The sequence below is a fragment of the Phoenix dactylifera genome, chromosome 3, assembly GCF_051530095.1.
Source record: "Phoenix dactylifera cultivar Ajwa chromosome 3, Ajwa_hap1_PhDact_Kaust_v1.1, whole genome shotgun sequence".
Lineage (NCBI taxonomy): Eukaryota > Viridiplantae > Streptophyta > Magnoliopsida > Arecales > Arecaceae > Phoenix > Phoenix dactylifera.
Genome location: NC_143192.1, coordinates 55,494,786 through 55,509,810, shown reverse-complemented (window position 1 = coordinate 55,509,810; position 15,025 = coordinate 55,494,786). Strand labels below are relative to the sequence as shown.

General features: G+C 38.1%; 1 protein-coding gene across 1 annotated transcript; it reads left to right on the top strand.

Annotated features, from left to right (window-relative positions):
• The first annotated feature begins 3,138 nt into the window (after positions 1 to 3,138).
• Positions 3,139 to 6,059, top strand: LOC148714478 (wall-associated receptor kinase 2-like). The gene is made up of 3 exons (XM_088719216.1): positions 3,139 to 4,247; positions 4,330 to 4,482; positions 4,702 to 6,059. The coding sequence occupies exons 1-3, from the start codon at positions 3,299 to 3,301 to the stop codon at positions 5,880 to 5,882; spliced, it is 2,283 nt and encodes a 760-aa protein (XP_088575342.1). The 5' UTR covers positions 3,139 to 3,298; the 3' UTR covers positions 5,883 to 6,059.
• Positions 6,060 to 15,025: the final 8,966 nt, after the last annotated feature.

The following is a 15,025-nucleotide window of genomic DNA, read 5'->3' as shown; positions in this document are numbered from 1 at the left end:
GCATCTGCGAGATGCAGTATTTCTAGTTTATGAAATATGGTTAGTTTAAATTATATATTTGTAGTTTCATCGTGATTGTTGTTGGTGCTGTTGTTTTGCTAATCATATGAATGACGGTTACAAATTTTAAGCTTTTATTTGAACAAAGGGTGGCTCCAAGTTCAATTATTCCATTTATTTAAAAAATAGTGGTATCCCCAAAGATAAACTTGAAATATATAGTGCAGCAACGCTTAACCATGTATAGTTCCGCAGGTGAATAATTTCTTCGAGAAAATTGCTTAAATTTTTATAGTTTTGAGTTGATAGGGCAACCATTCTAACCCTTTAGTTATCAGCTGACTAGAAGCTTGTGCAAAGGGCTCCATGGTTTCACATCTAGGGCTCGTTTGGTTCGTGGGAAAAGGAGGAAGAAAAGTGTGATCAACGGAAAAGTAATGAGATGCCTCTTATTTGGTTAAAGTTTTCAAAGAAGATACATGGAAAAGTTGTATTCCCATAGGAATATGATTCTCATATTTCATGGGAAAGCCTTTTTCATGAAAAACATGTAAAAGTTACTTTCCCATGAGGCCAAAATCACTCCATCTTTACTTTTTTCCAAAAAGGCCCTTCAGCATTAAAGAATCATTAATGACCTAATTTTCATTAAGGGCATAATAAAAATTATATATAACTTTTTTAGGAAAGTGGATGGTCAACCAAACATAAGCTGCAAATCTATCACTTTTCCATGTTTAACCAAATATGCTAAAAGTACATTCCTAGACATTCTTTTCCTAGAAATCTTCTTCTCATGAGTTATATTCCTAAGAGGGAAAATGCTTCCCGCGAACCAAATGAGCTCCTAGTTGACATCGATTTTTAGCCGAGTCTGAACCGGTAAACAAATATCATAATCTATAGTCATTGTGATTTTGGACTTAATAGTTGACTGGCCCAAGTCCTCCGACTGAGAAAGTCGCCGAACGGGACCGGGTGTGTCGTCTTTGGAAAGCTACGGAAAGGAATGAAAATCGTGACGGCCAAACCACAGCCCCATGCGTGACCGGTGACCAAAATCACTTCCAGTTGAATAGGTCAGCCTGAGAAAATACCCAGCACGTGTCTTGGCTTGTTGTCGTGGCCCTCCTCGTTCGACGTCCCACCCGATCTCCTCCACTCTATATATTCAGTAGCGCACCAAGAAGTCGGTCATCGCACGGAAGGCAATAAGTCCAGGGTCCTCGAGTCATCAATCACGTTCCAATCATCTAAAGAGATATGAAATGTTGATGACAAGAAATTAAGACTTTCATATGAAGAATTTGAATTAATGATGATGCTTCGAGAAAGAAAACTTCATGTTTGAGAGAGGAAAACAATGAACCAAGAGTGGCGAATTGAGTAAATCTTCAGTCCATCTAGATTCCCACAACTTGGCATATGGCATATTTTGGTGCACCAAAAAAGTAATAATGATGAGATTTACCTCCCTTCTACAAGAATAGTTATCTCATCCAGTTTCATGATGATAATGAGGTGAGGAAAGAAAAAGCTCTCATGCCAATTTATTCTAGGCTAGAGGTATGTAAGGCAAATAGAAAATTGCTGTATATTACTGTAGAAAGCACCTATAACATGTTTGTAAAGAATTCACACCAGAATGTGATTATTTGAAATGGTATAGCTACCATGGCGTCAAAGGTTGGGATAGTGGTGGAGTCCAAATCCTCTTTGCCTTAACGACGTGTGTACAACATGTGTCCAACATGATATTTATAAAAGATCAAAGAACTTGGATAGTATCTTCTTACAAATTTTTTTGGAAGTGGTCCTACGTTGTTACAAATAGTATTAAAGTGAATTCGGCCTATGACACATGTAGGCCAGGATATTTTTGGTTAGATTTATAATACTTATAAATAAATCTGGACTCTTAGGATTAGCACAAAACAATTATAAATGAAAAGTCCTGAAAGATCTTAACTCAAGTCTAGAATTAGAAATTCTAATGTACTAGATAAAGACACGTGGGCATATGAACATGGTCTCCAGGAGATGTGGCCGCGTCAGGGAATCAAATTACAAGGAATCAAATTTACGTAGAGCCCATCATGGCGACAACTAACAGAACGGCGTGGCCGCAGATCGCATCGAAGAAGGACCCAAGTCACCCAACCGGATTGTATGAACATGGACTTGATTGGACTTGACAAAAATTATATATAGATCCATACATATATATAATATCAGAGAGGAATATATTGTTTTAGGTTTCGTCTACCAAATTTTGCAACTAAAATATTGTTAGATCTTTGTGGGTTTTTATTTTTCTCAGACATCCCTAAGTAATGTGACTTTATTATTTTTTTTCAAAAAAATACAATCCATCTCCTATCCATGTCCCCAAATAATACGGTTATTTTCAAAATCAAAAAAAAAACAATACTCTTTATCTAATCCATGGATTTTATATATCTTATCTGAAATTCTATAATTTTTTATTAACTGATTTTTTAATGTGTAATGCATTTTTTTCTTGTTAGTATATGCAACACATCTTTGACTTTGGTTTACTGAGTGAAGGAGTTGGATTTGGATTTAATATTAGCTTGAAAAGCAATTTAAATCAAGTTGTAGCCTATTTTTGAGTAGCCTGACTCAACATACATGTTGTTCAAGCTTTGGAGAAGGTTTGGAATCAAGATTGTTAAATCCCGATTATCTTAGTTATCAAGGTTGATGACGTATAGGTAGTTAAACTTGAATCTTAGTATCATCTCAATCAAGGAGGCAAATAAATAAAAAACTTGAAATGTCAAATAATACATAGAAATAGAGCTACCTAAATACTAGCAAACATAGCAAAACATGGTTCAACCACATGTTGATTTTAGAATTTTCTTTTCAAATTAATCCTCGAAATCTCTAATATTTGTGCGTTAACATTTATCTTTTTCGTATTTGTATAAAATTTTTTGTGAAGTTCTCCATTTCGTACAATTAGGTCATTTAACTATGACGGCGTTATAGATGGATAAAATTATCATTGACTTAATAGTTGACTGGACCAAGTCCTCGGATTGCGAAAGTCGCCGAACAGGACCTAAATCAGTTCCAGTTGAATAGGTCAGCCTGAGAAAAAACCCAGCACGTGCCTTCGGTTGTTGTTGTGGTCCTTCTCGTTCCACGTCCCACTCTATCTCCTCCATATATTTAGTTTAGCGCCGAAGCATATGTACCAGCTCTAACTATTGGGAAGGGGAGGAAGCATATTGATTTTTGTTCATCAAAAAAAAACAACATCGAATAGAGAATGAGAGTTACATTTATGGGAGAGTCCGGGAGAGGGGTCGGAGGAGCAAAGCCATTCATGGACGCATGGATGCTGCTGTGCCACTCCCTCTTGACGGTACTCCTCATTGCCGTGACGGCATCGCCATTCAACAACACGCGACCTGCACGCTGCCGACCAAAATGCGGCAACGTTAGCATCCCCTACCCATTCGGCATCGACCCGGGCTGCTCCTTTCCAGCTCCTGGCTTCGCTCTTAGCTGCAACCACACTGGAAATGGCGTCCACAAACCCTTCCACAACAACATCGAGATCATCAACATAGACTTGCTGGCAGCCCAGGCTAGCATCTACTATCCGATATCCTGGCAATGCTACAACGCCACAACTCACATTGTGTCGCGCAGCCAATGGTATCTAAAGATCATCAACAGTCCATTCCGGTTCTCCGACGAGAAAAACAAGTTCTTCGTTGTCGGCTGCGACACCCTCGCATACATCACTGGGATAAACAAGAAAGAGATCACCTACTCGGGTGGATGCGTAACGGTCTGCAACAGCAGTGAGAGCCTGACAAGCGGGTCATGCTCCGGCATCGGCTGCTGCCAGACCACCATCCCCAAGGGAATCAATTATTATCAAGTGATCTTCGATCGAAACTTCAACAACTCCCGGGTGTGGAATTTCAATCCCTGCAGCTACGCCGTTCTGGCCGAAGTGAACTGGTTCAATTTCACCACGGCTTACGTTACTACCAGCGAGCTCAATGAGACGAACGGAGGGCAGGCGCCTGCGGTGCTGGACTGGGCCATCGGCGACGAGCCGTGCGAGGTCGCGCAGCGCAACATAGCCTCCTACGCGTGCCGCAGCGAGCATAGTTATTGTTTTAACTCCTCCAATGGCTTGGGATATCTTTGCAACTGCTCCAGTGGCTACGAAGGCAACCCCTATCTTCCCGATGGATGCCAAGGTCTATAATTTTCACCTCTCTCGTTATGCGTCTTTCTCTGTTTCTGGAGCTGACCTTTTGATTTGTTGGACTGGGATGTTAGATATTGACGAGTGCGCTCACAAAGATAAGTATCCATGCCATGGGACTTGTACCAACATAGCTGGGGATTACAATTGTACATGTCCACCAGGCACGAAAGGCGATGCGCAAAAAGGAACCTGCCAGAGAAGCCGCGGCAATCCTTTGGTTATTGGTAATCCCTCCCTTAGCAATAAATTTCAGTTTCTACCACTTCTATCAAGTTTCATTAGACATGCATCAAGCACAAACTTCAACCGTGCAAAGCATAGAACTAGGCTGCTTAAAAGTTTCAATCGTAGTCTAGTATGGAAAAGAAATAAACATGATGGAAAACCTACTTGTTATTCGAACTCATGAATGATTTCTCTATCTGTCTATTTACAATCTCCAGGCATTGTCACTAGCACCAGCTTTGCCCTTCTACTATTACTATGCATTGTCGTTTCCATGTTACGTGAAAGAAGAAAACTTATGAGGATAAAAGAGGAATACTTTCGGCGACATGGAGGGCGGTTGTTACTAGAAGAGATAAAGTCGAAGCAAGGTCTTGCATTTAGGGTATTTACCAAAGAAGAGCTAGAGCAGGCAACAAACAACTTTGACAAGAACCGAATTCTTGGAGGTGGAGGCCATGGAACCGTCTACAAGGGAATACTGAATGACAGTCATGCAGTTGCCATAAAAAAATCAAAAATAATTGATGATTGCCAAAAGAAGGAATTTGGGAAGGAGATGGTTATTCTTTCTCAGATCAACCATAAGAATGTGGTGAAGCTCTTGGGATGCTGTCTGGAGGTGGAAGTCCCTATGCTGGTTTATGAATTTGTCTCAAATGGAACGTTATTTCAATTAATCCATGACAGAAATAGAACATTCCACATTTCATTAGATACCTGTTTGGAGATTGCTTTACAGTCTGCAGAAGCCCTTGCATATCTACATTCATCAGCTTCCCCTCCAATCCTTCATGGAGATGTCAAGTCTTCCAACATACTTTTGGATGACAACTACAACGCAAAGGTGTCTGATTTTGGAGCTTCAATGTTGGTGCCAAAGGATGAAACTCAGTTTGCTACACTAGTTCAAGGGACTTGTGGTTACCTGGATCCTGAATACCTACAAACATGTCAATTAACCGATAAAAGTGATGTTTATAGTTTTGGTGTTGTTCTTTTGGAGCTCCTCACTGGAAAGAAGGCGGTTTATTTTGAAGGATCTAATGAAGAAAGGAGCCTCTCCTCAAGTTTTTTATCCGCCATGAAGGAGGATCGACTTCTACAGCTTTTGGATAATCATAATAAAAATGAAGAGGATATGGAGTTGGTACAAGAAGTTGCTGAGCTAGCAAGACGATGCCTCAATGTTAGGGGTGAAGATAGGCCTACGATGAAGGAGGTGGCTGATGACCTAGATCGGTTAAGAAAATTCAAGCAGCATCCATTTTTACAGCATAATCCTGAAGAGATTGAGAGCTTGCTTGACATGCCATCAACAAGCTATACTGATAATAAAATCTCTAGGTACTACAGTATACAAAAAAAAGTAGCGCTAGATATAGAACGTGGAAGATGATCTTTATTTATTTTCTTTGTTTTTCAAAGAAGAGTTGGAGGATGATCATATTGTGTAGAATAATATAAGTGTCTACCCCTATGTAAAGGAGCTATGATGCTGATTTATATGTACTTGTGTGTGCGTCTGCGAGATGCAGTATTTTTAGTTTATGAAATATGGCTTGTTTAAATTATATATTTATGATTTCATCCTGATTGTTGTTGACGCTGCTATTGTTTTGCTAATCATCTGAATCATAGTTACAAGTTTTAGGCTTTTATGTGAATAGAGGGTAGCTCCAAGTTCGATTATTCCATTTACTTAAAAAATAATGGTATCCCCAAAGACAAACTTGAAATATATAGTGCAAAAATGCTCGGCGATGTAACAGGCCCACAGATGAATAAATTCCTCAAGAAAATTATAATTGTCAAGTACGAATCGGTAAACAAACATCATAATCTAGAGTCCCCATGATTTTTGAAGTTCAATTATTTGGCACAACTCCAGCTTACATGTCCATTGCATTAAGGTACTTCTTAGGTTTGGGCACTTTCAAGTAAGTGAGCTTCTTATAAATTTCTTTGAAATGATTACTGGTACATTTCTTTCACTATTTTACAAAACATAATTGGACCTATTAATGCATCTGTCTTATTTGGTGACTCTACATTGGAATAAGATGATCTGATCCAATTCGACCCAATGTCTTGCAAACATGAATTTCTATTGAAATAGAAACACATTGAATGCAAAACCTCCATAAGTGTATCCTTGAGAGTTAATAGTAAAAAATGTCCCACCTCCCTTATTTTCTTAGAAAACTCAATGTGAACACATATAATTTAAAACCTCCATAAGCACCTTTGAGAGTTAAACAAAGAAATTGAGCCTTTTCTTTCCTTTCGATAAGCGTGGTTATCTCATCCAGCTTTAAGATAGTAATGAGGAAAGGAAAGAAAAGGCTCTCATATGGACTGATCGTAGGCTAGAGGGATCTTCAATTCGACCTTGGGTTAAAGGATCTCAATTTCTTTGTTTTTTAACCTTGGGGTACCGAAGGAATGAAAACGATCCTCACACCGTGCGGGACGGCCAAACCGCAACCCCATCCGGCAATTGTTTGGCATTTACTCCCGCTAGCGATTGACTGCTGGAGAAGACCCAGCGACGGAGCAAGTCGTCGAACGGGATCGAGTGCATTGTTTTCCGGAAGATGAACGCTGTGCGGATAAGAATGGCCATCCAAGGCCCCAAGAAACGAGGGATCGAGTTAAACGCGTCTTGGAGAACACCATCAAGTGAGAACGTTGAGTCGGTCCGACTAACAGCTAGTGCACTTGGTTGTCACGGTAAATTAATGTCGCATTCATCTCGCAATCGGAATAGAGATGGAGCGAAGTAAAAATCAAAATAGATTTTTTTTTTGACGTGTTTGATCCATAATTAAAATCAAAATTAAATTAAAAAATTAATTAAATATTAAAGTATTTTTAAAAATTAAATAATTAAAGAGATATTTTTTAAAAAAATAATTTTTTAAAAATAAATATGATAGAATAAGATTTAAATATGAAGTAGATAGTTCGGGTTAGGTAATGGGAAAGTGACTCCACCCAACCAAATGGATGGTCATCGAACGGGATCTAGTGTGTCGTTTTCCGGAAGACGAATACTGTGCGGATAAGAATGGCCATCCAAGGCTCCAAGAAACGAGGGATTGAGTTAAACGCGTCTTGAAAACACCATCAAGTGAGAACGTTGAGTCAGTCCGACTAGCAGCTAGTGCACTTGGTTGTCATGGCAAATTAATGTCACATTCGTCTCGCGATCGGAATAGGGATGGAGCGAAGTAAAAATCAAAATAGCTACTTTTTTTGACATGTTTGATCCATAATTAAAATCAAAATTAAATTAAAAAATTAATTAAATATTAAAGTATTTTTAAAAATTAAATAATTAAAGAGATATTTTTTAAAAAAATAATTTTAAAAAAATAAATATGATAGAATAAGATTTAAATATGAAGTAGATAGTTCGGGTTAGGTAATGGGAAAGTGACTCCACCCAACCAAATGGATGGTCATCGAACGGGATCTAGTGTGTCGTTTTCCGGAAGACGAATACTGTGCGGATAAGAATGGCCATCCAAGGCTCCAAGAAACGAGGGATTGAGTTAAACGCGTCTTGAAAACACCATCAAGTGAGAACGTTGAGTCAGTCCGACTAGCAGCTAGTGCACTTGGTTGTCATGGCAAATTAATGTCACATTCGTCTCGCGATCGGAATAGGGATGGAGCGAAGTAAAAATCAAAATAGCTACTTTTTTTGACATGTTTGATCCATAATTAAAATCAAAATTAAATTAAAAAATTAATTAAATATTAAAGTATTTTTAAAAATTAAATAATTAAAGAGATATTTTTTAAAAAAATAATTTTAAAAAAATAAATATGATAGAATAAGATTTAAATATGAAGTAGATAGTTCGGGTTAGGTAATGGGAAAGTGACTCCACCCAACCAAATGGATGGTCATCGAACGAGATCTAGTGTGTCGTTTTCCGGAAGACGAATACTGTGCGGATAAGAATGGCCATCCAAGGCTCCAAGAAACGAGGGATTGAGTTAAACGCGTCTTGAAAACACCATCAAGTGAGAACGTTGAGTCAGTCCGACTAGCAGCTAGTGCACTTGGTTGTCATGGCAAATTAATGTCACATTCGTCTCGCGATCGGAATAGGGATGGAGCGAAGTAAAAATCAAAATAGCTACTTTTTTTGACATGTTTGATCCATAATTAAAATCAAAATTAAATTAAAAAATTAATTAAATATTAAAGTATTTTTAAAAATTAAATAATTAAAGAGATATTTTTTAAAAAAATAATTTTTTAAAAATAAATATGATAGAATAAGATTTAAATATGAAGAAGATAGTTCGGGTTAGGTAATGGGAAAGTGACTCCACCCAACCAAATGGATGGTCGTCTAACGGGATCTAGTGTGTCGTTTTCTAGAAGACGAATGCTATGCGGATAAGAATGGCCATCCAAGGCCCCAAGAAACGAGGGATCGAGTTAAACGCGTTTTGAAAACACCATCAAGTGAGAACGTTGAGACGGTCTGACTAGCAGCTAGTGCACTTGGTTGTCACGGTAATATTTTTTTTTGGCGTAGGGAATCTACTGTGCACTGTCTTTTTCCAATGGGATAGCGATTTCATCTTTCGCACGAATAACGGTTTCACCACCAAATCCACTATTGGAAGTCGCTTTCGAATATGTGCAGGTAGATGCATGATGAGTTCTTTGAGATCCGTGCAGTAGGTGATCCAATAAAAGGTTCATGTGAAAAAAAGCGAATCATCGCGTGCAAGACCCGACCCCAATCTTTTCTGGGGACCATCATGACTATATATAATTGTCAAGGGAACTTTTTTTTTCTTTTTTAGTGGTTCATCTTTCCGTCCCTTCTAAGCAGCTCTCTCTTTTCCCTTTCGACGCACAACCAAAAGTAGATATTTATTTGAAGATATTCTAGTGCAACATGCAAATTAGGGAGAAATTTAGCACAAAGTTGATTTAGAATGGAACCAGGGGATCCTTGATGCACATCAGAGGATCGAATTTAAACATGGATACATGCCTCATTGGTATACGCACTAGCATATAACTCGCTCGATGGCTAGGGTGCCATTCTTTAATTTAGAAAATAATCCCCTCCTCAAGTATTGTTTTTATTAATTGCATAGTTATCTAAAAAAATATATTTTGTTAATATATAAAATATTTATTTTATCAATAAATACTTTTATTTATTTTGAATAAAATAAAAGTTTGTTAATATCTTAATATATTATTAATATTATTATTCATTTTAGAATATCATTAGTAAAAAATATTATTATTATTGCAAAAATATATTATTCTTATCATTTGTGTTATTAATATCATTAATTTTGCTATTTTTACTAAAATATTACTAATTTTAATTAATGTGCTAAAATATTGTTGTTTTGTATAATGTTTATATCAATGAAACTCTTTTCGTGGTTCGGCAATGATAATTTTTATATGTGTAGAACGTAAATTTCCCTCATGCTAGGCCTCGAAAGATGGCAATTAAGTAAAATCCTCGGTTGTTACAAATATTATTAGAGCGGATCCAGTCCATAACCTATGTGGACTAGAGAAAACTGCAGCACAGATTCATTGAGGTTGACGATGGGCCGATCATGGTATTTGTGATTAGATTTGAATGGATTTGAACGCTTAGCCTGATGAGGATGTCAGGGCTTGAACCAGGAAAGTATGTGAGGATCCGTGCGGGCGTGTGTTTAGTCCCACATCGGTTACTCGCTGGGTAAATTTCGGGTACTTATACAGGATCAAGGAACCCAAATAATACCTTCCGGCTAGCCATTTTTGACAGGCTCCTAAGTTGTTACAATTATTATAAAAATGGATATTAAATTCCGCTACGCGTAAACGAAACAAATCCATTACGGGCTTTCAAACACTTCAAGCCCAAACCAGCTTCTTCCACCATTTAGCTGTGAAGGTTAAGACCAACCAATTTTTACTAGAGTGATGTGCATTTCTAACTGTGCTTGCTAGAAAGCATATATATCCTGGCTGCTGGTTAGAGGGAAAAATTTATGACTGTTGCTGAAACTTGTTGCACCTTCTGCTATGCGCCGAAGAACCATTTATTTCTTCTGGTTGTCTTGATAAACAGGCATCCCATAGCCGGCAACACGATGTTCTGAATCAAACTCAAAAAGCTGACCTTTACGATAATATTTATCTGCACCAACTCAGAGTAATCAAAACGTTGATTAGAATAGCAGACATAGAAACATTGATCATGATACTCGGCTGTGAGGACGCTTCACTTAAGTGGGTCCTCTGGGCTTTTTCATTAGAGCAATCAAATCACCAGAGGCTTAAATTATTGATTGGCTAGAGCAATAACCAATAGCCATTTTCACGCTGGCCAACGGATCGAGATTAACCTAACCATAGCATATAAGCTTCACATAGCGCTAGAATGTACAAGCATCACCAGTATTAACAATGTGGTGGGAATTATTTATATTGAAATTATTTATATTGTTGATGTGCAAAAAGAATTTTATGACAATATTTTGCATGATATTACTTGAAGCTATGTAATCTCCATGTCAAACAACAAGCAACGCAAATGGTTTATCAGAAACTATTTTTGTTTGTTTTAAGCATGCCTTGTACGCTAGTTTGAAACATTCAAACAAGGTCTAGGATAGTGTTGGTCCCTGGGATGGACGAGCCGAGAAGCTCCCATGAATCCGAAATTGAAGCTGTGTCATCCATTCTGGCGTTCTAGGCTTAAAGCTCAAACCGGTAAACCTACCTTTAAGTTTCATTAAATTTTCAAGGGAGGGAACCGAGTCGACAGTGAGGTGGTAAAGCTGAGCAAATCAGTTGACCAATTCCTCGGCAGGACTCGGATCGGGCCAAGCTTGGCAATCAAGTCATATCTAAACGTCCGGCCTGGCCCAGGCCGGAGGGAATCCCTTAGCCCAGTTCGGACCGAACTGATATTGTTAAATTAAATAATAAATAACATATTGTTTTATCACTAAAAAAATATTATATTATAATAATTTATCATCATTTTTTTAAATATAACTCCTATCTAAGGAAATTAGAATGGTGATTGTTTGCCAAATCAGCGTAGACTTGATAGGTGAGGTGATGTTTACTTGATGGTATTGGATGAATGGTTGGATGCTTGAATTATTGCTAGAACTAGAGAGCATCCAAGCACTTGATTTTTTTTTTCCTTGATTGTACTATTTTATAAACAAAAAAGTTTCAACCTTTTATGTTTTAGAATCTTAAATATTTTTTTGATAGTCCATTAACTATTTAATAGCACTTATTTATAGGAATTTAGGCTCAGCCTTTCACAACTAAGATTCGGTGTAATCACAGCACAATGGCGGATGCACTACAGTAAAATTTAGTTTTTCCAACTCTTTTCTCCCAACGCAAGAAAAAAGCGTCGGCAATTTTGTGAGCGCGCAAAATTTTGTCAACACTTTTTAGTGGCATCGGTGGAGATGAAACTAATACGATGCTAGATAGCGTCGTAAAAAGTAAATTGTAAGACAACATTTCTAAGCATCGTCGGAGGCCAAAGAGAAACGTCGGTAGAATCCTACTCGCTAAACATCCCACTTAACACTAATTTTTTTCTTAAAACTCTGGGCCAGACGGCGCTTAAAAGCATCATCGGATGCCATCCCAGGCCCAGACGACGAGTGAAGCCCATGGTGTCTGACGACGCTTACAAGCTCCCTAGCGTCATCTAGGCACCATCCCACTCGCCCCCATAAAACGCCGCGACCCTGGAAATCCTAGCCAGAAGCTCCCCAACCCACCTCTTCCTTCTTCTCCCATCTTGGCGAGAAAATCGCTGGATATTGCCGTCTCTGAGCTCTGGATTTATCCAGGTAAAAATTTCACCAAATTTGTCTTGCACTCGGGATCCCCTTCCCGTGTTTGGTGTCTTCGTTTTACCAACCTAGAAATCTAGGTTTTTAATTCTGGAGTCACCTTTCTCTATTTGTTTGATCGATTCAAGTATCAGAGGTTTTGGGGTTATATGTTTTGGTTTTAGGGTTATATGTCATGCATGTCTGAATTCTTTTCAGAAGCTCTGCAATTTTTTCGGCCGACGCCCTACCTCCCAACCGATCCCAGAGAAATTCTAAAATCTCTGTTCTCTTCGGTTCTACATTCGAGGGATCGGCACTCGTGGTTCTACATTCTTGAAATCATATATATATATATATATATATATATATATATATATATATATATAAAAAAAATATCCGCTATTTTACTAGGTACATATATCACGCCAGTGTCTTGTTATTTCTTTTAGATTTTCATTAGCCAATTCGTTTTTTTTTAACTCTTTCTTGGTGGATGTCAGTTTATATAAGTTATTGTGAAGAGATGTATGATACCCTGTACATAGAAATTCCTTTTTCAACTTTTGATGTTTTTCTCGGCAATTGCATTAATTGCTCATGTTTACAATTTCCCCTGCATATATGTTTTAAATTATTCTATCGTGCAGGTGTCAAAGGATATTAAGTATGCTGAGAAACAACCCATCGTCCCATGGGGACCTAGGTATTCTCTTCTCTTTGTATAACAATTGAAAATTTTCTTATTTACTCACTCCGAGTGTTAAAGAGGTAGATAAATTATATAAATGCTATGATCTCATTCTGATTATTTCATCTATATCCATTATACACTGATGATATTTGCTGCAAAATGAACTAATCTATCAATTATTAATCAGTTCCAATTCATTAGTTGAGCTGCTAAGTTGTAAAATGATTGATTACTACAGATCTTGACGATTTGTTCTATTGTAGAAGTTCTGCTCATAATCTTTTTGTTTGTAATGCAGATTATGCTACAGAGTGATATATGGAGCAGATAGATTTGGCCTTTCTTTTCCTTCCAGAGAACTTGCTCAAACATTCCCCATAATTAATTCCATATTAGTAAAACATTTCTTTTGAATCCTAGATATCACTCTTTCAGAATCCTAAATCTCTTGATTTCTGCTTGTATCTTGCACACTAAGTTAATAAACCAATTCACATGCTTCATTAGCCCATACTGCTCCACAAAGAATGCCTATAGTTAATGCCGAACAAATCATACGATAACTCCAATAACCCAAACACCAAGTCAATAGATATTTGCAATAATTTTGAAATGAAAGAAAAGAAGTGCTTTTAAAAACACTTCTTTTTTCATTCAACTAGTTAATCTCCTCCCCCAAAAAATGATCTAATTAAGTAATTATTGCTTTTACAAAAAAAAAATTGATGTTGTTTCGAAATGCAATGATTAGCAATTTAAATCAAGTTGTATTTTACATTTGAGTAGCCAGACTCAACCTACATGTCGTTCAGGCTTCTTTTTATTTTTTTTTTGCTAGACCAGGTGATTCATACAACACATGTATGGATGCACCCAATAAAATAGGAAAACAAAATATCATGCAGCTCCCGAGGCAGCTCCCCATCTTTCGCCCCCAGGTTGCTACTAGCATAGTTAGCCACGTACATGGCCATCCAATCCACGGCCCCGTTGGCTTTTTTAAACACATGCTTCACGGAGACAACCCCTCCATCCGTCATCATCATCCAGATATCGCGAATCAAGGGATGGTCAGCAGCAACGATCCTCGGACTCCCCTGGATCCAGTTGATGACCGTAGCCGAATCACCCTCCAAGATGACTGAACTAGCTGAGAGCACACGTTGAGCGTGGCGAAGATCCGCCCAGGTAGCTCTCAGCTCTGGACCAGAAACCGTGCAGTCAAATAACTGATAGCCTCCCGCTGCCACGACCTGGAGTTCGGGTCCCTAATGACGAAACCCGCTCCATCCTTTGTGTCTCCATCCATCACCGACCCATCAAAATTAACCTTGAGTAAGCTTGGGGGTGGGGGTTCCCAGGTGAAAAACACCGTACAAAAAGCTGCCGAGGCAGAATGGAAACTCCAAATATCCTGAGCTATCAAAAGTCCTTCTAAGGAGAAAACATGACTAATTTCTGCTGCCTGCGCTCTCCGCCACGAGCCTTGACGACATGCTCTGCTTGCTGAAAGTTTGAGTATTTCTTGCCAGCCATATCTGGTATGCTGTGCAGGTCGCTCTAACCGTCTCCTGACATGTCAATGGACTGCCTGACCACCAACAGATGGTCCGTAAAATGACGTTCAAGCTTTAGAGAAGATTTTGGTGCCATGATTTTAGTATTCTGATCATCTTAGCTATCATGGTGGATGATCCATGGCTAGTTAAATTAGGATCTCAGTATTATCTCAGTCAAGATGGCAGGCTAATAAAATCCAAAAAGAAATTTTGTAATATCCTTAAATATGAATTAATGCATAGAAGAAGAGATACCAAAATACGGGCAAAATATAGGAATACTTGGATCAACTGCATGTTGATTTTAGAGAAAGTTTTTAAGGATTAATCCTTGAAGTCCTTTTTTTTGTAACTTTTTGGTACCAAAGGAATAAAGGATCCTCACACCATGCATGACGGCGAAACCTCGTGCATCCCATCCGGCCGTTG

Bases quoted from the DNA above. Each gene is read 5' to 3' on its own strand.
- LOC148714478 (XM_088719216.1), top strand. From the start codon at position 3,299: ATGAGAGTTACATTTATGGGAGAGTCCGGGAGAGGGGTCGGAGGAGCA. The intron at 4,248-4,329 runs GTCTATAATTTT...CTGGGATGTTAG, and splicing joins TCTTCCCGATGGATGCCAAG to ATATTGACGAGTGCGCTCAC. The intron at 4,483-4,701 runs GTAATCCCTCCC...TACAATCTCCAG, and splicing joins CGGCAATCCTTTGGTTATTG to GCATTGTCACTAGCACCAGC.